Source organism: Balaenoptera acutorostrata, chromosome 17, assembly GCF_949987535.1.
Source record: "Balaenoptera acutorostrata chromosome 17, mBalAcu1.1, whole genome shotgun sequence".
In the NCBI taxonomy this organism is placed as follows: Eukaryota; Metazoa; Chordata; class Mammalia; order Artiodactyla; family Balaenopteridae; genus Balaenoptera; species Balaenoptera acutorostrata.
Window position 1 is genome coordinate 555,775 of NC_080080.1, and position 22,141 is coordinate 577,915.

The 22,141-nt window shown below is 54.9% G+C and overlaps 1 protein-coding gene across 17 annotated transcripts in view; it reads right to left on the reverse strand.

The window, feature by feature from the left end:
• The window catches only part of MROH1 (maestro heat like repeat family member 1), a 66,674-nt gene that overhangs the window by 17,474 nt on the left and 27,059 nt on the right, over positions 1–22,141 (reverse strand). For 14 of the 17 annotated variants that reach the window (XR_009005775.1, XM_057531821.1, XM_057531823.1 and 11 more), the window contains 19 exons: positions 18,742–18,820; positions 18,402–18,515; positions 14,299–14,372; positions 12,642–12,764; positions 7,750–7,857; positions 7,471–7,615; positions 7,340–7,380; positions 6,884–7,025; positions 6,513–6,565; positions 5,898–6,005; positions 5,354–5,473; positions 5,021–5,143; positions 4,083–4,229; positions 3,964–3,990; positions 2,930–3,052; positions 2,720–2,799; positions 2,528–2,639; positions 2,352–2,447; positions 1,716–1,820 (listed from right to left, as the gene is read on the reverse strand). Coding sequence is in view for 16 of the 17 variants with exons in the window: in XM_057531821.1 (XP_057387804.1) it covers positions 1,716–1,820; positions 2,352–2,447; positions 2,528–2,639; positions 2,720–2,799; positions 2,930–3,052; positions 3,964–3,990; positions 4,083–4,229; positions 5,021–5,143; positions 5,354–5,473; positions 5,898–6,005; positions 6,513–6,565; positions 6,884–7,025; positions 7,340–7,380; positions 7,471–7,615; positions 7,750–7,857; positions 12,642–12,764; positions 14,299–14,372; positions 18,402–18,515; positions 18,742–18,820 (1,920 nt within the window). In the remaining variant the exon portion in view is untranslated. Of the gene's footprint in view, positions 1–1,715; positions 1,821–2,351; positions 2,448–2,527; positions 2,640–2,719; positions 2,800–2,929; positions 3,053–3,963; positions 3,991–4,082; positions 4,230–5,020; positions 5,144–5,353; positions 5,474–5,897; positions 6,081–6,512; positions 6,566–6,883; positions 7,026–7,339; positions 7,381–7,470; positions 7,616–7,749; positions 7,858–12,641; positions 12,765–14,298; positions 14,373–18,401; positions 18,516–18,741; positions 18,821–22,141 lie in introns of those variants that run through there. The other 3 variants (XM_057531824.1, XM_057531826.1, XM_057531832.1) reach the window with 2 other exon arrangements.

The following is a 22,141-nucleotide window of genomic DNA, read 5'->3' on the forward strand; positions in this document are numbered from 1 at the left end:
CGGGTCCCCAAGAGGGGAGGAGGGCTGGGCGAGTAGGTGTGTGCAGGCAGAGGGACGGTCAGGCTCTGCTGCCTCAGCAGACACATGGGAAGTCCCTGCCCCAGAAGGCAAACCCCCTATCAGGTAAGGGGGCTGCTGCATGAGACCCCTCTCCTCCTAATTGGGTCCTGGTCCCATCTTTCAGAGCCTTTTCTGCTCTCCTCAAATACTAAGCCTTCCCGACCCTGCTCTTAGCAAAGGGCCTTGCTTCCTACGCCCTGGACACGGGGACGTCAACTACCGCCCCCGCCGTCACACAGCCCTCGGCCTTTGTGGCTCCACCAGCGGGCTGTCAGCCCCCCACACGAGAGGCCTCCCCAGGGAAGCACCCCGCCCCGCCCCTGTCCTGCACAGGCTCCTCAAGGACGTGTAGGGCTCCCAGGCTGCTGGGAGTCACCAGAGGGGACTTCCGGAAGGCGGGAAGGTCGGACAGAGGACCGCCAGCTGCTGTTCCTCTTAGTGAGGGCAGAGCTCTGTCTCATCACAAACAAATGTGAACTCTGGTTGGACCAGGGTTACATGAAAAACAGGCCACAGGAGAACCTGGGTGGGAAAAGCCGTCTAAGCGAGCAAACAGACAGATGCTTCTGGAACACGACGAAAAATAAATACTGCCAACCAAATCAAACATCGTGCTTAAGAGTGAGACCGTAAAGGCTTGGGGCTGCCGCCAGCTTTCACCTTCCTGCTAACGGCAGCACGAACTAACATGCATCAATATCGGGGGAGAAAGGCCAAACTCGCGGCATTTGTAAACTATGATGACTGTATCTGAAGAGCACAGAGAATTAATCAAAAATTCATTAGAAGTAACAACGGAATCTTATAAACTACCCAGTTCCTAAATACCCAATAATCCATAGTTTTCCTGCCTACCAGCAATAAGCAAATTATTAAATACAGTGGGAGAAAAAGTCACGCTGACAACAGCAACAGAACCTGTGACCCAGAACCTGCTTCTGAGGGACCCAGAGGGACCTGGATGGAAAGGCCCATTATTAAAAGATGTTACTGCTCAACACACGAAAATGTGGGGTGCATGCCCCCATAAAGCCGTGCTGGGAGCATTTGAGGACTGTGTCCAATCTACCCTAAAACCACCTGATTAATGGCCTTGAAAGAACTGTGAAATTCTGAAAACGTGAAAAGGAGCTGCTTACTCTTAGCAAATATTAAAACGCATAATAACCGCACGGTTCTTGGACCAAGCTCCTTCCCACCCACTCCAACCACCGAATAATACTTGCCTTTTCCGCAGCATTTCGTGGGTTCAGGTCCCCCTGCCTTTGCCCAAACTGCTGCTTCTGCCGCGAACGCCCTCCTTTTCTCCTTTCACACCCAGGTCCCCGTCACCCTTTCCCTCCTCTGGGGAGCACATCATGCGTTAGTCCCGGCCCATGCTCCCGCTCCCAAGGACGAGGGTGCCCATCAGATCGACACAAAGGCCAGCCCTGAGGACAATTCCTGGCCCTCATGGTCCTCCGTCCACGGCCCAGAAAGAGGACGGTGGCACTCACTGGGATGCGGGATGAGCCCAGGCAGCAGCTGGGCGAAGGGCAGAGAGCGTGCTGGCACTCAGAGACGCAAGGGCCCCAGGCAGTGGTGCCCAAGCCGAGGGGCCAGGCATGGGGACAGGGCAAGGGAGTGGCCATGCGGGTCGCCACCTGGGTACTCACGCTGATGTGCAGGTGCTTCAGGAAGTACTGCAGCAGGCAGGCGCTCAGGCCAAGCGCCCGCACCCGCTCGTGGCCCCTCGGGGACTTGATCCATGGGCTCAGGTGCTGGGGAAGAGGGGGGCTTCATATAGGTGCCCTGCCTACAGCCACCCTTCTGGGTGTGGGGGCCAGTGTGCCAGGTCAGAGCAAGCCCCCTGTGCAGTGCACCCTGCCCCGTCACTCCGTCCTGCTGGCCTGGCTCACGGCCACGGCCACCCAGAGCAAGTCAGGCATACAGAGGGACAGGGTGTTCCTAGGAGTGGGTCGGTCCTGCCCCAGCCCACTGCGGTGCTGCAAGGGCAGGAAGCCATGCCGCAGGCCACCGCAGGCCAGTCTGCCATTGCGATGGCCCCAGAAGGTCAGGAGTGCATGTCTGGGGCACCTCAGGGTCTCTCCATCCCGGCACCATGTGATGGAGGGCAGGGGAGAACCAGCTCGGGGCCCCCATCTGGGTCGGGGACCGCACCCATCTGCATACCTGCCCAGGCAGGAGAGGGTCCCCCCGCCGCTCACAGACCGCCTCCCCCCCCCTTGCATAGTGCAGCACACTGTCCCCACGGCGTCCCTGCCCCGGGGAAGCGCACACCCACCGCACACCTCCACCATGACCTGCAGGCCCTGGGGGGTCATGTTTCGCTGAAGGAGGCTTGTCAGTAAGTCCTTGAGGGCCTGCACGGTGTCCAGGTACAGGGGCTGGAACGAGAGAAGCGGCCGGTCCCGCAGTGACCCTGCCACCCGCGCACGGGCACCCGCAGCCGGGGCCATGCTTTTACCTCCTGGTGGCCGTCCACCCCCTCGGGCTCAGGCAGCACGGCCATAACGCCATGCAGGCAGCTGTGGATCAGGTCCGCCTGCGCCTGCCCCTCCAGCGCCGGCTCCAGGGAGCTGAGCCTCGAGTTAAGGGCCCAGCGCTCACACAGAGGGGCCCCCCGGCCAGGCCCCCCAGCCGCCGGAGGAAAGGATACACCAGGTAAGTGCAGGCGAGCATGGCCTTTTTCCGAATGGGCGTCCTCAGGGAGTCCGGGGGCTCGGCCTTGATGAACTCCTGCGGGAGCAGCCGCCGGATGGCCCTTGGCCACAGCACCGGCTTGCCTCCCAGCCAGCCGCCCGCTCAGCCGCCGCCCCTCAGCCCGCTCGAGCACGCAGGCCCCTGCCCAGGCCCCGCCGGCACTCACCATCATCTGAGCCACCAGCTCCGGCTTCCTCAACAGCTGGAACGAGCTGCCGCGGGAGCTGCTGCAGATGGCCTGGCTGGCCATGCACACGCTCCGCGCGAGGCACAGCCTCAGGGCCGGGTCCTGCGGGGACGCGGGGCTGCGGGAAGGCACCAAGGCCCGAGGCGGCAGCCGCTCCCTCTAGGCCCGTGGGGCTGAGCCAGGACGGGGGCTGCCCACAGCAGCGAGACCAGACCACCGGCCCGCTCTTCCCGCCAAAGCCAGAAACGCCCCCCTCCACTCTGGGGCTCTTGGCCAGCCCTCCACGTGGGCCACGGGGGGTCTGTGAGGGAACCCGGGGCCCTCGGCTCTCTGCCCGGCCTGGGCCTGGGGGGCCCCGGGTCACGGCCCCGGGCAGACGCCGTAGGCAGACGCCCGCTCCATCCACCAGTGGGGTGGCTGGAGGTGCTCCCAAGGTGGAGGGGAACCTGCTGCCCAAGAAGAGCCCCGGCAGCAGGGGGCTGCCCCCCACTCAGTCAGAGCGACCCCTCTCAGCACAGCCCCGCCGCCCAGCTGGCTGCAGGGGAGCCGGGGCGGAGGGGCTGCTCCTTCAGGGGAGGCCCAGCCGCTCCAGAGGGGGCTGCCAGGTTAGTGCCGCAGAGTCCAGAGGGAAACACGTTAGTGAGGCCAGAGGCCACTGTCACTGGCTGCAGAACTCACCCCTCCCCGGCGCTGGCCAAGAGGGCAGCCGTGAGCGTCAGGGAGCAGAGCCAGGAGAGGGGCTGCAGCCGAGGCCCCGCGCCCAGCCTGCGAGCCCTCACCTCCCCCTCCTTCCCACCCGCCGTCCGGGGCCTGGGCCAGAGAAGGAGCTCCTGGGCCCCCGTTCTGCTCCGAGGTGGTGGGGACAGGCCCCGGAGGGGTGTCCCGAATGCTCTGCCCTTGGACTGGGACCAGGAAGCCCCAGTGAGCACCCCTGGCTGCCGCCCCGGAAGCTCACGGCCCCGCCCGAAGGCGAGAGGAAAGCAGAGCTCCCGCTCCACTCCTGCACACTGTACCTTGGTCTCTACCTTTATCCCCAGAACCTGAACGACAGAGGTGACATGAGTTAGCGCGTGAGGCCCCAGTGGCGGCACCCCTCCCTCTCTCCCTCCCCACGACACGGCCGGGCACCCACCTTGGTGCTGAAGCACTGGGACATGTTCCGGAAGATGTCCGACTCCACCCTGGCCAGCAGCAGCTCGCGGGGGGCCCGCGCTGCCACGTGCCCGTAGCACAGGATCAGCGTGCTCTTCACTTTCTCCACCTCGTTCTCACTCCGATCCTGAGAGGCCGGAGGCTTCAGCAGGGCTCTGTGACACAATCACCCCCCCACCCCCGCCAGCAGCCAAGCACTCCGACCCCACGTGCGTGGGAAGAAGGGCACAGCTGGTCGGGAGGAAGAGAACCCCAAGGTCGGGAACAGCAGGACGGGACAGGACTGGGCAGGCTCGGGCCTGCTGGGGACCAAGGGGTAGAGGGGAAAGGACGCAGTAGGGGACCAAGGTGGGAGGGGCAAGCAGGAGGAAGAGCTGGGGGGCTGAGAGCAATGGAAGGGCCAGAGGTGGGGTCCCTGCCTTCGCTTGGTGGCTGCCCAGGAGCCCCCCTCCGTCCTCAGGGCCTGTTCACACTACACAGCCCTGAGATTCTGTCACCGGCTGACCCAGGCACGGAGACTGAAAACCTAGGGGCAGGGCTGGGGTGGAGGCCTACAGCGGGGGTCCAGCCCCCAGTGGGGCTTCAGCGAGCACGCAGCCTCCACTGGCCACCAGGGGGCAGAGGACGCACAGATAGGCGGTGGGAGAGGAAGGTGGCCGCCCCCATCCCTGCTGCCCAGAGCCCCTCTCACTGCCCCAGTCACCAGCTGGGAGGGAGCCCTCATCCGCCAGCCCCGCCCACGACCGGATGCCAGCTCCCTGACCCACCCCCAACGTGCGAGGCACCAAAGCCCAGGAGGCGCCAGGACCAACCCTCCACCCCACAGAACCTCAAAATGCAGGGTACCACGGCTAAGACAAAATCACAGGCCAGGCCCACCCCAGACCTCCCCTTCAGCTGTCAGCCTGACCTTTGTACCTTAAAAATGTTGAAAATGCCGGCAGATTTTCTGAACACATCTGACTTTACAAAGTCCTCCAGCTGGGCCAGGGTGTCATCCAGGTGGGAGCTGGCACAGATCCCCAAGCAACAGGCAAGGCCCTGGGGAGGTACACAGGTGCACTCACACCTGGGCAAGGTCGGGGACGGAGAGGAGTACACATGCATGTGCACACCATCCAGTGCGTCTGTGCACACCACACACACATACACACAGGTACACACGCTGGCTGCACGTCTGAGAGGACAGAGAGTGACCACTGCCAGCAAGCCTGCGGGCATCCGGGCCTCCCGTGGGGAAGGGGCGGCCACCTCACGCTCGCTCTCCTCCTGGTATCTGGCGGTTTCCAGCAGCTCCTGCAGATGTTTTCTCACCACCTCCTTACTTGAAGCAGCACCCAGGGTAGTTCCTATGCATTTATACAGGAAGTTCTGCAACGAAGTCAGAGAACAGGGTTGTGCCTGGCTCCCGAGTAGAGGGACGCCCAGCACTACCAAAGCGCTGCCCCTGGCGGTGCCCGCGCTGCCAGCGGACGCGGGAGCCCACGATACTGACCACCGCAAGGACCAGAGGAGTCCTGGGCGGCGTGTGAGGAGCAGGAGGGGGTGCGGAGCCGCTGCACCGCCCCGCCGTCAGCCACTACGAGGGGGCTCGCAGGCCTTCTCGCCCAGCCTCTGCCAGGACCGCAGGGGCCACCAGAGACAGGCTCAGGGAGCAAGTGACACGGAACCAAGGAAAAGGAACTGAGGACCATGCCCACAACACCCCGGCAGGTTGTCCTCCCACACCTCCTCCTAGCAGGGGGTCCCCCTCCCCCTGCACCTCCTCCCGGGGCGTTCCCCCCTCGCCCTGCACCTTCTCCAGGGGCGTCCCGTTGTAGTTGGGTAGCTGCTTGCACATCTCCAGGCTCAGCTGGCAAATCCATGTGTTGTCAGACACAACAGCCAGAGTGTCTCGAAGGAACTGCGGGCAGGAGCTCTACCAATGAGGGGCCGGAGCTCGGCCTTTCACTGGGCTGGCTGGGGAGGGACCCAATGCCTGGGGGTGTCACAGGCAGGGACCTCAGGGTCCTGTGCCATGGCTCTGAATAGCTGTAGATCACTTTCGAGCCCAGACAAAACAAATTCTGGGTGGTCAGGCACGTACCACAAGGGGGCACAGACAGCTCTGAGCCAAGCAGGGGAGAGGAGAGAAGGCTCCAGTGGCCAGAGCAGCTCAAAGCCCCTGTAATGTGACTCTGTCACAGCAGGGTGACAATCTGTGAGGTCAGTAGGCAGTGCTCACCCCCAGAGACACCCACCTATCCCTCTGCCCCTCGCCCAGCCACACCGCTAGGTCAAGGCAAACATCGCAACCCTGGGGAGGTGCAGTTCCCCTAGCATCTGCTGCCCCAAGCTCTCCCCACCCGGGCCAGAAAAGGCCCCTGGGTCCAAGACAGGCTACGCTCTCGCCTCCTCTCCCTTCTCTCACCGTCAGCAGCTTCTCCTCCCATTCCTTCCGTGACAGGGTTTCCTCCGTATATCCTGAAACGACCAGTCATCCGCTCAGCCCACAGGCAGGAGTGCAGTGCTCAGAGCACCGCCCCCCGCACCGCCCCCCGCCTGGCCCCGTCAACTCTAGCACAGCGGAAGAAAGGGCTGCGTCCACGTCCAGTGTGCCCCCAGGTGACAACCAGCAGGGAGCATCTTGTCAGCCCTGCTGTCCAGGCCCTTTCCTGAACCACAGCAGAGGCCATTTCTTCCAACTTTCAAAACCCTGGTCCCCACTGCCCGGGCTTGGTGCCGACTGGCTGAAAACACGACATCAGAGGAGGACCAGCGCCGCCCACCTCTGGGCCTCACCGTCCAGGTGCTCCAGCAGCAGGGGGATGGCGGTCGCCCACCGCTGACCCAGCATTGGATGGATGTCCCGGTGAAGGGCGCTCAGGAGGCGCAGCGAGGCCGCCCCGCGACCGTCCCCCAGGTAGGGGCTGGAAGACACGGCCTGGAGGAGCCAGAAGCGGGTTCTCCACCGGCGCCCAGGGCCACAGCGCCCCAACGCCCCACACGAGGCCGAGCACGGCCACCCAGGTGGGGCAAGAAGCCCCCAGAGACGCAGCTCCCCAAAACCCCGCCTGGAGCACCTGACAGTCCCCACTGCGAGACGGTGTCCTTCTCACAGCAGTGACAGGGTGAGGACGGGGACAAAGGAGAGGGCCCACTCCTCCCCGACATCCCCAGCGTGCGCGGCTGCCCAGCGGCCACCTGCCTGGGGAGGTGGTGCTTCTGGGAAAGCAAGCCCCCCAGTGCACTGCTTACCAGGAGCCTGGTGGTCATGGCGTAGGGAGATGGAAGGGTCGCTGCGGGGGAGACAGACGTGCAACACTCAGGGCCGCCCGCGCCCTGGGGTCAAGGTGGGCTGGGGGTCCGGGCCAGGGCCGGGGGCGCACCGTTGCCGTTGTAGTGAATGAGGAGGGCGTGGGCCCCCGCCTCCTGCCTCTTCTGGGCCAGGTGCACGAGGCTCCTGCAGAGCGGGGTCAGCGCCCCGGTGAAGCGCACGGGGATGAGGAACTCGAGCAGGTATGGCCAGAGGACCTGGGGGCAGCAGCACAGGAGTCTGCAGGCACACGCAGCCTCCCTGCACCCGCTCCCGGGTGTGCGGGCAGCAGACCCCCGGGCCGAGGGCTCAGGAGGGGCGCGGTGGGTCCCAGGGGGTGGGCGGCACTCACGTCGCCCATCCTGTCCACGGTGGTGCTGACCAGGTAGAGGGTGCTGACACTGATGGCCCGCACGCTGTCTGCCTCCGGGGCCTCGCTGTCGGCGCCCAGCTTCTGAGGCTGCCGGAGGGGAGGGCAGAGTGTGTGCTCTCTGCTCTCCAGGTCACACCGTCGTGGGCTCCGGCCCTGAGGAGACGGCCTGAGCGAAGCAGGACAGACCCTGCCCAGCCCTCACTGAGGGGACGCCCATGTCACCCGTCACAGGCAGGAAGCTCACTCTGCACTAAAATCGCCCAAGGAAGCCGGCTCAGCAGGCTTGGTTCAGCCACCAGAACAGAGGGAACCGTGACTCTGTCCTGATGGGCAATGTCGATGTCCCCAGAAACCGGAGGCCCTTTGTGGACCTGATCATCGGCGAGAAAACGGCATTTTCTACAAAGAACAGAGACAAGCTCTGGAACCCGATGGGCCAGTGGCTTCTCTCAGACCTGAGGAGACAGTGCTCCAGGGCCCAGCTCCCTGGGAACCTTCCATGAGGGAAAGGACTCTGCTCTCCAAACACTCTGAGTCTTCAACTCATGCTTTGAAATACCAAAAAGCAAACACTGAAAACCAAGAGAAATTGGGAAAACTGCAATGACTGTAGGAGACATTTAACACCTCTCCCTGAGAAATCAAAGATGGAGTAGAAAAAATAGAGGTATTTAATAGGGCCTAAACAGCAATTTTTAAAGCATGCTCTAAAAATACAGATAAGTCTTAATACCAAATACACACAAACAACTTTTAAAGTCTGACCACCTATTAGGCTAAAAAGAAGATCTCAACAAACTCTTAGAAGCAAAAATAAACCTGGCCAGACTCAATGTAGAGAACGCAATAAAATTACAAACCCACAGTAGCCATGAAAAGCAAATCACCTAGAAAACTTTAAACATCCTAAAAGAAACTTTGGGTTAATAAAGAATCCACACAGAAACTGCAAACTATCCAATAGTAAACACTGAGGACACATACAAAGCCCAACAAAAGTAGAACTATTAGGACACATAGACCAAGAACATAAACTTAACCTGAAAAACATACTATAGGTGGGAAAATATTAATATGAACCAAGAACAAGAAAAACATGTGAAAGAGTATAACAGTTAAATACAGAATTTGATTCAAGAAATTAATAGTGAAATGGTTGCTGTTAAGAAAGAAATTACTGACTTGGAAGAACAGATTGAAGACTTCAAGGAAACGAAAAAGAAAGATATTAAAGAAGTGCTAACATTCAGATAACAGAAGTGCTGGAATGAGAGAGAAAAATGGAGAGCAAGAAAAAATTAAAGAGATAGAGGAGACAAATTCCCCTCAGAAATAAAAGATAAAAAGAGCTCATCTGAAAAGTGTCCACAGAGCTAGAGGTAAGGACAGGTCAGGTGAGCCTGGAACATCTTCTTGTGCCAGAAAACAAGGAAAGGCTCACTCAAAAAATGATGGAGACGTGCCTCGCCTCAAGGACACAGGAACCCCCTCCACAGGGGCTCCCACAGGCCAAACTCAGAACAATTTGACCACCAAAACCAATGACAGAAATGCATGAAAGAGTAACCCATGAATCCACACTGAGATGTTATATATGAACATAAAAATAGCAAAAAGCTCTTTGTCACAACAAAAGGCCAAAAAAATAAGTATAGAAAATTAATGGAGTTAGAAAATGAACAACTGATGCTAAAACTAGTAGAGAAAACTTTAATCAGCAAGTTATCAAAGTTTACACATGTTGTAACATGTGTCCAAATCTCCCTCCTTTTTAAGGTTGAGTAACATTCTACTATATAGGTAGAGCAGACTGTGTTTACCCAGTCATCCCTTGATGGACACTTGGGCTGCTTCTACCTCTTGGCTATCGTGAATGACGCTGCTACAAACATGGGTGTGCAAGTATCTCTTCAAGATCCCGTTTTCATTTCTTTTGGGTAAATACCCAGAAGTGGAATTGCCAGATCATATGGTAACTCTGTTTTTAATTGTTTGAAGACCCACCATACTCTCTTCCACAGCACCTGAAACATTTTACATCCGGGAACTCGTCTTTTGAAACTTCCCTAAGTGAGAAGTAAGACTGTTTTGGCTGCCTGAGCACTGAACACGGGCTCCCCTGGGAGTCTGGCATTTTGCTGGCTGTGGCAGAAGATGCCTACGTCCAGTAACAAGCTTGACTCAGGCTGTCAGATGGGCTTCCCTGGGCTGCATCTCTCTGATGCAGGAGGGAGTGTGCTCTGTGGGGCCCCTCCCAGGAGCACACAGGAAACGTGCACATGGATTTTAGCTGCGAGTACAGTTACCTCTGAGTCCTACAAGTCCTTCTAGTGAAGCACCAAGCATGTAGGTGGCCTTAGGACCCTTTACCCAGAGACAAACCATCAAAGCTTACTCAAGAAAACAGATAACCTAAAGAGTTCTTTGTCTATGAAACAATTCATGGTTAAAAGCTTTTCAACAAAGAAACCTCCAGGCCTATGTAGTTCCACTGACGGATTCTACCAAAGATTTAAGGAAAAAATACCAAATCTTCACAAACTCTTCCATAAGTTAGAAGAGGAGGGGACATGTCCAAACTCACCTAAATGAAGGATCACCAGAGAGAGACATTACAGGAAAGTATAGGCCAATAACCCTCTTGAAGAGGTGCAAAATCTCTCAACAAAGAATCAGGAAATCAAATCCAGCAATATATTAAAAACATTATAAATCATGACCAAGTGTCGTTTATCTTGGCACTGCAAGGAATTCAATACCTAAAAAGCAATCATTTATGTCCATTTCAAATTCAAAAGAATTGAAAGCAGAATCTTTAATATTAAAAGACTGAATGTGTTCCCCTTAGAATGGAAACAAAGCAAGGATGTCTGCGCTCATCACTTGTACTCAGCATTGTAATGGAGATTCTAACCAAGGCAATAAGGCCAGAAAAAGAAATAAAAGGCATTCAGATTGGAAAGGAAGATTGAGCTGTCTATTGGAAAACATGGCATTCCATGTAGAAGATCTCAAAGAATCTATAAAAAGTAAGGCCACAGGATACAAGGTCAACATGTAAAAATCAACTGTATTTCTACACACTAGCAATGAACAATTGGAAATTGAAATTAACAAAACTATACTATTACAATAGCACTAAAAACATAGTTACAGATCTAACAAAATATGTGCAGAATCTATACGCTTAAAATTACGAAGTACTGACGAAAGAAATCAAAGATGACCTAAGTAAATGTAATGCACCATTTTCATAGATGGGAAGACAACATCAATTCATCAAAAGACATCAATTCTTCCCGAAGAGTCTACAGATTCAACACAATCCCAGTCAAAATTATAGTAGGTGGGCTTCCTTGGTGGCACAGTGGTTAAGAATCCGCCTGCCAATGCAGGGGACACGGGTTCAAGCCCTGGTCCGGGAAGATCCCACATGCCGCAAAGCAACTAAGCCCGTGCGCCACAGCTACTGAGCCTGCGCTTTAGAGCCTGTGAGCCACAACTCCTAAGCCCGTGCGCCACAACTACTGAAGCCCGCGCGCCTAGAGCCCGTGCTCTGCAATGAGAAGCCACTGCAATGAGAAGCCCGTGCACCGCAACGAAGAGTAGCTCCCACTCGCCGCAACTAGAGAAAGCCCGCGTGCAGCAATGAAGACCCAACGCAGCCAAAAATAAAAACAAATAAATAAAATTCTAATAGGTTTATTTTTGTAGAAATCAACAAGATGATTCTAAAATTTATATGGATAAGTGAAGGAACTATAATAGCCGAAAGAATTAGAAAAGAAGACTGAAGTTAGAGGACTCATGCTACTTTGCTCCAGAATTTACTGTAAAGCTTCAGGCAAGACAGTGTGGTCCCGACAAAAGGACAGATGCAGACCAGTGGAGCAAAAGAGAGTCCACAAAGTCACTTGATTTTGACAAAGATGCAAAGGCAACTCATCCACGTGGAAAGAAGAGTCTTTTCAGCAGATGGTGCTGGGACAACTGCACATCCACGTGCAAAGTAATGAGCCTGAACAAGCACACCTCACATTAAAGAAAATTAACTTAAAATGGATCACAAATCTACGTGTAAAACCTCGAAGTTAAAACTTCTAGAAGAAAACACAGGAAAACATCCTTGTGACCTTTGGTTAAGAGAGGATTTACTAGCTAGAACACCAAAAGCAAGAGCTATAAATAAAAACCTGATAAAGTGGACTTCTAAAATATTAAAACATCTGCTTTTTGAAAGACATTGTTAAGAAAATAAAAAGATAAGTATGACGCAACAGACTTGTCAGAAAATATTTACAAACCATAAATCTGATAAAGGACTTGCATCCAAAATATATAAAGAACACTCCGTACTCAATAATAAGAAAGTAAACAACTCAAAAATAGGCAAAAGCTGTGAACAGACACTTAAGGAAGACATGGGGATGGCAAACATTGGTCATTGGTGAGATGCCAGCCTGTCAGGACAGCTTGAGAAACAAACAGCCCGGACCCGAGCCTGCCAGTGCCCACAGGGCCTCTCATGCGCTGCTGCTGGGGCCATGAGACGGCACAGCCGCTTCAGAAAACCCTTTGGAGATTTCTTATGAAATTAAATGCACACTTTCCAATCGTGCTTGCCCAGGTGTACAAACGCATGCTCCCACAGAAACCTGTACCCACACGGTCACTGTGGCTTTTTTCGTAACTGCCACACTGCAGACAACTGGAGTCTCCTTCCTCTAGAGAGTGGATGACAGACTGGCATGTCCGCACCACGGAATGCTACTCAGCAGTAAGACAACAAATCACTGGCCCATGTGACAATGCCCCCGACGGAGGTGGGGGATCAGGGGCCCAGGAGCAGGAGGGTGAGGCGGCGCCCTTACCTCCGCCTCGGGGGGCAGCGCGCACTGCTGCACGATGTACTCGATCATGGCCTCGCCTCCAGGCTGCTCCAGGTAGCCGTGATGGGCCATGGCACTGATCACCTGCACCACGGCCCGCTTCACCTGCCCGGACCGAGGGAGAGCGGCAAGGGCCTCAGAGGAGCGCCGGACAGCACGACGGCCCAGCTGGGCGATGGAAATCTCACCCTTCCCTCTGCCTGCGCCTGTACCTGCCCCCACCTGCTCCCCAGAGCCCTGCTACGAAGGCCAGCCTGCGGCCACGCTCACATCCCCAGGGGAAGGCCTCTTCCTCCTCTTTCCCCCAGCCCCTCCCCTCCCGGGCGCCAGCCCTGCTGCTCTCTGGCTCCCGACACGGGCCGGCGCCTCCTTGGGCATCTCCCAACCCCGTTTTGCCCTTCTGGGCAAGGTCCCCAAGTCTGCACTTGTCACCCAAACACTCCTGAGAGTTCTGAGCCTGCTGTCCAGCCCCTTTGATAACTCTGTCTGGCGCTCCAAGGAATGGCTGGGCCGTCGTGGCCGGAAACAGCACCCTCTTCCCGGGGCGGGTGCCTCCTCCAGGGCCTCCTGCTCCCACACTGCATCCAGACAGCGGCCCGATGCCCCTCCCTGGGGACCCTCCCCTGTGTCCCGGTGACGCCTCTCCGCCCCCGGATCTCAGGTCGCACATCACTGCCCTGTGCCCCCAACTACACGTGTGTCCTGAGTGACCGTGGGGCTGACAGGTCTGGAGGGAGTGAGCGATGTGGGAGCATGAGGGCCGCTCAGGCTGAGTGCGTCTGGCCACTGACACTGTTGGCGGCACGCGGTGTGGCCCCTTGGGGGTGACCCAGGGCACGGGGGCCCTGAAACAGATGCAGGTGGTTTGGGGTCCATTTCAGTAGCTTCTGAAACTCTCACAGAAGGTCCCAAAGAACAGGGTGCCAGGATGGGCGCAAAGGCTGGGGCAGCCCCAGGACAGAGCTGAGGGGCCCTGCTGCCGCTGAGCCCGAGGAGGGAGGATCAGCCCTGCCCTCGGCTCTGGGCATCGCCCCCAAGCCCTTGGATGTCCCCCCTGAGCCCCGGGTCCTCGTTTCCCTGAGGCTTCGGCCACGCTGAGTCACCTAACAATGTGATGGTTGAGGGTGGGGGCTTCGGGCCAGGAGGGGCTGGACGCTGAGGTCTCCGTGACAGAGGACCAACAGAGACCCCAGACACAAGGCTGGGGGCTTCCCTGGGGGGCAGCCAGCACAGCACTGCCAGGGAGCCCAGGCTGCCCACGGCTCCGCAGGGAGAGGAGAACAGCGGTCCGACTTTGGAGCCTCCTGGGCCTGCCCCTTGTGCCTCTTCTGTGGCTGAGGTTAGTCTCCGTCTTTTTGGTGTAATAAACCATAACGTGGGTATGACGACTCTTGTGCGCTTGGGGGTTCTTCTAGAGAACGATTGAACCCCAAGGTGGTTTTGGGGACCGCTTCCTAACTTCATACTTGGTTAACTGCATCAGGAGGAAGCTGGGGGTCCCAGACACACAGCTTGGCAGGTGCCCAGGCCTGCACGCGCCCACTGAGGTCTGGCCTGGCTGAGAGGTGGCCGCCGGGTCAGTGGCGGCCACACTGCCCGCAGCTGCTCACGGCGGAGCTAGGGCTGCCCGCTGACTTACCTTGCTATTGGTATCCAGAAGAGGAAGCTTCATGGAGGAGAGAATAAAGGGTTGCTTGACTTCCATCTGAGCAGCTGCAGGAAACAGACAGATGGCTCAGTCTGCCCCCCACCACAAGGCCCAAGACCACATTGCCGGGGTTCTGGCCTCAGTGTGGCCCTCCACGTGGCAGGAGGAGGAGACCGCACACGCACAAGCCCACCCATTTCTCTCCGGCAGGCGGGAGGGGGAAATGACCTTTTTCAGCAAGTAACATTACTTCACCCAATTAAAAAGCTAGGAGGTTGGTGGTTTAGGGCAGCAGAGAAAGAGCGGGCTGAGCAGGTATCCCAGTTCAAGTGCAAGGGTCAGGGGGTCTCCTGGGGCATCAGAATCACAGCAGGCTCGTTAAGCACCACCAGCCGCCGTCCCCTCTCCCCACTCCAACCTGCAGGCCCGGGCGGGCTCAGGCATTCATTTTTCACACATTCCCCGGTGAGCTGACACTGCCGGTCTGAGGACCCCACTTTGAGAACCAGCAGTATAACCCTTCCCTTCCTGATATTTATTTATTTTAATTTTTTTTGAGGGGGGGGCCTGCACCACACCACATGTGGGATCTTGGTTCCCCGACCAGGGATCGAACCTGGACCCTCGGCAGTGAGAGCGCAGAGTCCTAACCACTGGACCGCCGGGGAAGTCTCATTCTGATATTTAAATGGGGGTAAAAAGTGACTATCAAGAAGTGGTCATGAGATTAATAAAACTAAAAACAAAGAGGGACCTCCCTGGCGGACCAGCGGTTAGGACTCCATGCTCTCACTGCTGAGGGCCCGGGTTTGATCCCTGGTTGGGAACTAAGATCCTGCAAGCCACATGGCGTGGTCAAAAAAAAATTTTTTTAATGAAAACAGAGACTGGGAGCACAGTGATGGCGCTGTCATTCCAAGGCCAGCCCCAGGGGAGGGGTGTGTCCTGATCCCACCTCTCACGGGGAACTGGAGGCTGGGGCAAGAAATATACACCATGAGCTTAGTTCATCATCAAAGGACTCAGAACTTGAAGAAGTCTCCCCACTCCCCGGAGATGACACAATTTGAGCTCCAATAATGGTAATAACTATAGATAACAAATAAGGACCTACTGTCTAGCACAGGGAACTCTACTCAGTGCTCTGTGGTGACCTGGATGGGAATATAATCTAAAAAACAGGGGATATACGGATACGTGCGGCTGATTCACTTTGCTGTACAGCAGAATCTAAAATGACACTGTAAATCAACTATACTCCAATAAAAATTAATTTAAAAAATAATGGTAAAAACTGCAATGAACTGAAATTTCTCGAACATGTTTGAATTCATGAGTCCCTATGATATTTTTAAAGAGCAATGATCACCTTTAGAAGATGATAGGGGACCAGTGTATTATCTTGAAAACTGACAAAACAAAGGAGCCAACAGCTGAGCCTGCAGTTCCCCCATGAGCCACACTTCTGCGTGGCTGAGTGGCAGGTGAAGAGCATCTCTTCATCAAGGCACCCAGCGAACCGGCGCAGCGCCAGCCGTGCCCCAGGCGGCGAGCGCCAGTGCTGCCGAGGCCGCCCGGTACACACTGTGCCCCCTACAGCCTTGCCAAAGGGACTCGACTGGAGTCTGAGTTCTTGCCAATTTGCAAGAAATCCAGACGGACGAGAAAACCTCAATCTGCACCTCAAGAACACAGCCCGCCAAGCTGACCGTGTGAAACTCCACAGGTCCAATGGCCTAGGCTCTTCCACGGACAAATTACAAGAGAAAGAAAAGAGCACAGGAAACCTGCGGTTTAAAAGGGACTGAAATGTGGGGAGTGTTGTTTAGTGGGGACAGAGTTTCAGGTTTGCAGGATGAAAAGGGTCCTGGAGGCGGCTGCACAGCGATGTGAATGTACTTAACGCTGCTGAGTGCACACCTACAACGATGAGCATGGAAAATTTTATGTTATGTGTATTTTACCACAATTGTAAACAAGCAAATTAAACCACCAAGGGCCAAGCCCCCCAAAAGGGAGAGATTTAAATATGTATATATATATAATTTTTAAAAATTTTACTTTTTTCCTGAAGTAGAGTTTACTTACAGTGTTGCTGGTGTTCAGCAAAGTGACTCAGTTACACATATACGTATCTTTTTTTTTTTTTTTGACTGCATTGCATTTGTTGCTGCGCGCAGGCTTTCTTTAGCTGTGGTGATCAGGGGCTACTCTTCCCTGCGGTGCACAGGTTTCTCATTGCGGTGGCTTCTCTTGTTGTGGAGCACGGGCTCTAGGTGTGTGGACTTCAGTAGTTGTGGCTCCCGGGCTCTAGAGCACAGGCTCAGTAGTTGTGGTGCACAGGCTTAGTTGCTCCACAGCACGTGGGATCTTCCCGGACCAGGGCTCGAACCCGTGTCCCCTGCATCGGCAGGCGGGTTCTTAACCACTGTGCCACCAGGGAAGCCCTATGTATCTATTCTTTTTCAGATTGTTTTCCATTATAGTTTATGACAAGATACTGAGTATAGTTCCCTGTGCTATACAGTAGGACCTTGTTGTTTATCTATTTTATATATAGTAGTATGTATCTGTTAATCCCAAACTCCTAATTTATCTCTTCCCCCCAATTTTCCCCTTTGGTAACAAGTTTATTTTCTGTCTGTATGTTTCTATTTTGTAAATAAGTTCATTTGTGTCATATTTTAGATTCCACATAAAAGTGATATATTGCATATGTCTTCTTCTTTCTGACTTACTTCACTTAATATAATAATCTCTAGGTCCATCCATGTTGCTGCAATGGCATTATTTCATTCTTTTTATGGCCGAGTAGCATTCCATTTTTTATATGTACCACGTCTTTCTTTTGGCCACGCCGCGTGGCTTGCAGCATCTTAGTTCCCTGAGCAGGGATTGAACCCGGGGCCTGGGCAGTGAGAGCACCGAGTCCTAACCATATATACGTATCTACACTTATGGCCAGAGAAATAACTTAAAGGAAAAAATGAAAGACAAGTGGATACGAAGTGACTTTGGAACATCATCGCGAGAGAAGAATTAACAAAGGAAAGGCAAGCGAGGCTGACTGCGCAAAAAACGTTCAGCACCACTAATGACCACGAACAGCAGATCAGAGAGGAAGCGAGGGCCCGGCCGAGGCCCAGACAAGGCCCGCAGGCAGCTGGGCTCCCGAGGGCGCTGTGGCGGGTGACAGGCCTTGCTCTCGGTCCCAGCACCACCCTTCCCCAGGGAGCCAGCCGGCCACCAGCCACGCGCTCCTGGGCTCACGGCAGGACCCGGCCCCGCCCACCAAGTGCTGCCCCCTCACTCCCCAAACCCGAGAGCTGCCAAGTGCACAGGCGCCACCTGGTCCACACGCTTGTTCCACAGAGGGTCAGACAGAGAACACTTAGGCTTCCAGGGCCACAAGTGGTCTCCGTCACATATTCTTCTTTGTTTGCTTGTACAACCCGTTGCCATGTGAAAACCACTCTCGGCTCACGGGCTGTACAAAAGCAGGCTGCAGGCCTGATGTGGCCCACGGCCATGGCCACTGTTTAGCAACCAAGACTCACCGGAAAAAAACAGACTTAAGTGTGAAAACTGTTCAAGCTTATTGCTGATTAAATTAGCCTTAAAAGCAAGAAACCTGAATTCTTCCATCCAATTGTGAGGAAATCATCAGACACATGGAAATCGAGGGACTGTCTACAGAACTGGCCTCAGCTCTTCTCAAAGGTCCACATCTAAGACACAACTAAGCAACATATGCCTGGGCACAGACCCCACACTGAGCGGCAGCCGCGGCAGACAGCGTGACAGGTCAGCGGGACCCTGAGCCACCAGAGCAGCGGGCACGTGGCAGCTGCCGGGCCCAGATCAGGGGCGCTGTGCCCCACTGCCTGCAGCCAGCTGGCCAGGGCAAATGTCAGTGACGGACACCTGCTGGGGGGCAGATGAGCACTATTGCTGCAACTTTGCAAAAAGTTTGGAGTTTTACAAAATAGAAAGTTGGGGAAAATATTTAAAGAATTCAAAGCAAGATGTTCCTTTTCACCTAAAAGCTGGACAATGTCTGCCTTTTCCATCTCTGCGCCACCGAGGGCACTTACCGGCCGAGTTGATGACGTGCCTCACGACCTGGAGGGTGCCCACACGGGTCCTCTCGTTGCTGGTGTCCAGCTTGGGCAGCAGGAAGGCCAGCAGGCGGTCAGGCGAACAGCAGGCTGTAGGGCAAGCGCTCGTCAAAAACTGTTTGTAACGCGCTGTCCTTCGCCCCCTGCTGGCTGTCTGCACCTCCAAGACAAGCAAGGCCCGGTGGCCAGCGAGGCCGGACGCTCGGGGCTGCGGCCCAGCCAGGCCTTGGCTGTATGCTCCCCAGAGACACAGGCGGGCAGCACACTAGACAAGGGGCCCCCCGCCCCCCAGAGCAGCCAGGCCGCGGCCTCATACCCAGCACCGTGAAGCAGCGCAGTACCTCCTTCTGGTTGCTCACCACCAGAGGGCTCGAGGACTCGACGGGCACGCAGACCTGCTCCGGGAACAGAGGGCACAGTCACAGGGGCCCAGCAAGGCCGCGGGAGGGACAGGTCCCCTGAAGATGCTGGGCCCAGGCCCCACCCCAGCCACCGCGCAGGTGCAGGTCCCTCAGGTGCTCTCTCACCTGGGTGCAGGAGCCCCTTGCCTGTGACCGGAAGCGCCCTGGGGACCTCAGCCCACAGCTTATAGTTGGCCCTCTCAAGGGAAAAGAGTCCTGGCTCCTTCTACACCCCACCCTTCCCACCACCAGCCAGGAAACAAATTCCCAAGACACATTCCTTGATGAGAAAGGAGACAGTTTCCCGCTTTCCTGGGCATGACACCCTGGGCTGGAAACCACGGACCTCTAGAATACAGAAAGCACTGGAAACCAAAATACCTGGAGTCCATTCGTTCAAAATTGTAAAAGAAAAAGAAGCTGCACTAGTAAAAGCAAAAACAGAGGCTGTTGGCAGATGTGTCTCTGGGCTCCACTGCACCTCAGCGGGTGACACTCACCGGGGGCTGAGCCCTGGGTGGCACCCCAGTACCCACTCAACCCCTCAAGGTCACAACAAAGGACACCCGCAGGGCCTCCGGGCACAGGGCTCTAAGGTGAGAAGTGACCAGCGGTGCAGGACCAGGTGAATGCCAGGCGGCTGGGCTCTGCTCCAGGCCCCCAGGGTGCTCCTTGTCACTTCCACTGCAAAGACCTAACCTGGCCATAAAAGGCACCGCGGCTTCCTGCCTGCTCCCGGGCTCACTCAGCTGCCAGCCCTGAGGACGCTCAAGCAGCCCAGGAGCAGGGAGCCGGCTTGGAAGCAGAACCCCCCACCCCCCCGGGAGCCTTCGGAAGATGCGTGACGTGACCACGTGCGAGCCTGAGCTGCTCAGGACTCCGCAGTGACTCGGAGAGAGTAAACCACTGCTGTTTTCACATGCTAAGTTTTGGAGTGATCGGTCAAAGGGCAATAGGTAACTAGTGCAAATGGGTAGTCATCTGGAAAAAAGATAAAACTAGATTCTCACTCTTTCCCTAAAATAAACTCCAGACGGATTAAACAGTAAAAGTATAGGGGAAAATGAGAGAAGCTAAAAATTAATTGCAGAACTCGAAAGCCTTTTCCAAGTATAGCAAAAGCTGAACTGTAACATAAAAGATGGATAAATGATGGTGTAAAAACTAAATAATTTTGCATGGCAAAAAATACCATAAACAGAGCCACAGATAACGGACAAAGTAGAAACAAACATTTATACATACATGATATGAGACTATAAATAACTGCTAAAGATCAATATGAAAAAAAAACCCTAAAAACCAATAGAAAAACAAAAGACATGAATGGAAAGCTCTAAGAAAAGGAAATATCACATTTTTTCTGCCTTTTCAGCTTTTATATATTTATATTTCCCGTTTAAACCCCACCCCCATCCCATAGATAATCATTGTTTGTTTTTACAGTTTTATGCAATCACTTTTATATTAAGTAAATGATATTGTGCTACATCTCTCATTTTTTTCCTCACTTTTTTCAGAGTTGTAAACTTTTTCTCCATAGAGATCTTAGGCATTCTTCGTTAGGTGAATTCCCAGATACCTTACGATAAGTTTCTGTTGCTATTGTAAATGGTCATTTTTTTGTACTTTCTAGTTGGTCACTACTGATGGAAAAGAATGCTCCTGATTTTTACAGGGTGGTCTTGTAACTGGCAACCTTGCTGAACTTAGTTCTAGTATTTGTGAACCGATTCAGTTCATATATGAGTGCATTTCTGGATGAATAAATCAACCATCCATAAAACAAACATCTACTGAGTGCTCATGAGTTAACACGGACCGGTGCTGGGACAGCAGGGAACAGAACAGAGCAGACTCTCCCCCCCACGCCTGTGCCTTCTTGCTGGGGAGACCCGAGTGGCAACCCACCCGTTGCTGAGTGTATTAAGAGGAGCTCGGGGACTCGGGAAAGGCAAAGCGGGGACTGGGACGGAGGGTGGGTGGCCGGGAGAAGAGGAACGACAGGTTTGTCCTCGCTCCCCCCATTTCTGTTCCTTTCCCCATTAAAACTGAGAGTGGGGCTCCTTCCTGCTCCTGACACTAGAGGAAACGTACCTGTCTCCCATTCACTATGATGTATGCGGAGGGTTTGGGTATTTAAACTTCATCAAATTAGAGAAGTTCCTTTCTGATCCTGGTTGCTAAGAGCTTTAACGACAAATAGGTGTTGAACTTTATCAAAAGCTTTTTCTGCATTGATTGGTATCAGAGAATATTTTCAGGAATCTCGTTCCATGATGAGGTGAGCTGACAGGCCTCAGTGCTGTGCAGCCCCCCTGGCTGGGCCCTACACCCCTCGTGTACTGGGAGAGCAGTGCTGAGGGTGCAGTGCTGAGGGTGAAGTGCTGGGAGCGCAGTGCTGAGGGTGCAGTGCTGAGGGTACAGTGCTGGGAGAGCAGTGCTGAGGGTACAGTGCTGAGGGTGCAGTGCTGAGGGTGCAGTGCTGGGAGAGCAGTGCTGAGGGTGCAGTGCTGAGGGTGTAGTGCTGGGAGAGCAGTGCTGAGGGTGCAGTGCTGGGAGAGCAGTGCTGAGGGTGAACTGCTGGGAGCGCAGTGCTGAGGGTGCAGTGCTGAGGGTGCAGTGCTGGGAGAGCAGTGCTGAGGGTGCAGTGCTGGGAGAGCAGTGCTGAGGGTGCAGTGCTGAGGATACGGTGCTGAGGGTGCAGTGCTGGGAGCACAGTTCAGGGCAACTCCCTTCACTGAGCACACGATCCTCACATCTAGCCTCACAGTAGTAGACCTAGATTTTTCTGTGTGGTCCTGATTTGGATTTGGAATCAAGACCAGCCTCAAAGAATCATCAGGCAGCTCTGGATATCCTTTTCTCATTTCCAAGCCCACCTGTGTAGGGTGGAAATTAGCTGTCCCTCAAAAGTTTGGAAGAACGCAACCTTCAAACCACGTGGGTCCTGGGTTTGCTTTCAGAAAGGAAGGGCTTGGTATGTTGTTTCCATTTCTTTCTTGGTTTAGTCAAGTTTTCTATTTCTTCTCTGCCAATTTTGACATTTTTAAGACTTTTCTAGGAATCTATCCACTTCATACAGTTTTTCAGGTTCATTACCATTGCTCACACACTAAAATTACTATTTAATCTCTCTACCATAGCCAGACCCCCGGCCCTCGCTGGGAGCCGTCCGTGTGTGTGGCAGGTGAGGGCTCAGGCCAGCGGGTCCGGGGGGCCAGGCTGGCATCCCAGCAGGTGTGGGAGTGGAGCAGGCCCAGAGATGCCCCAGGGGGTGGGGGAGCAAAGAAGTAAGTCCACTCTCCCTGCTTC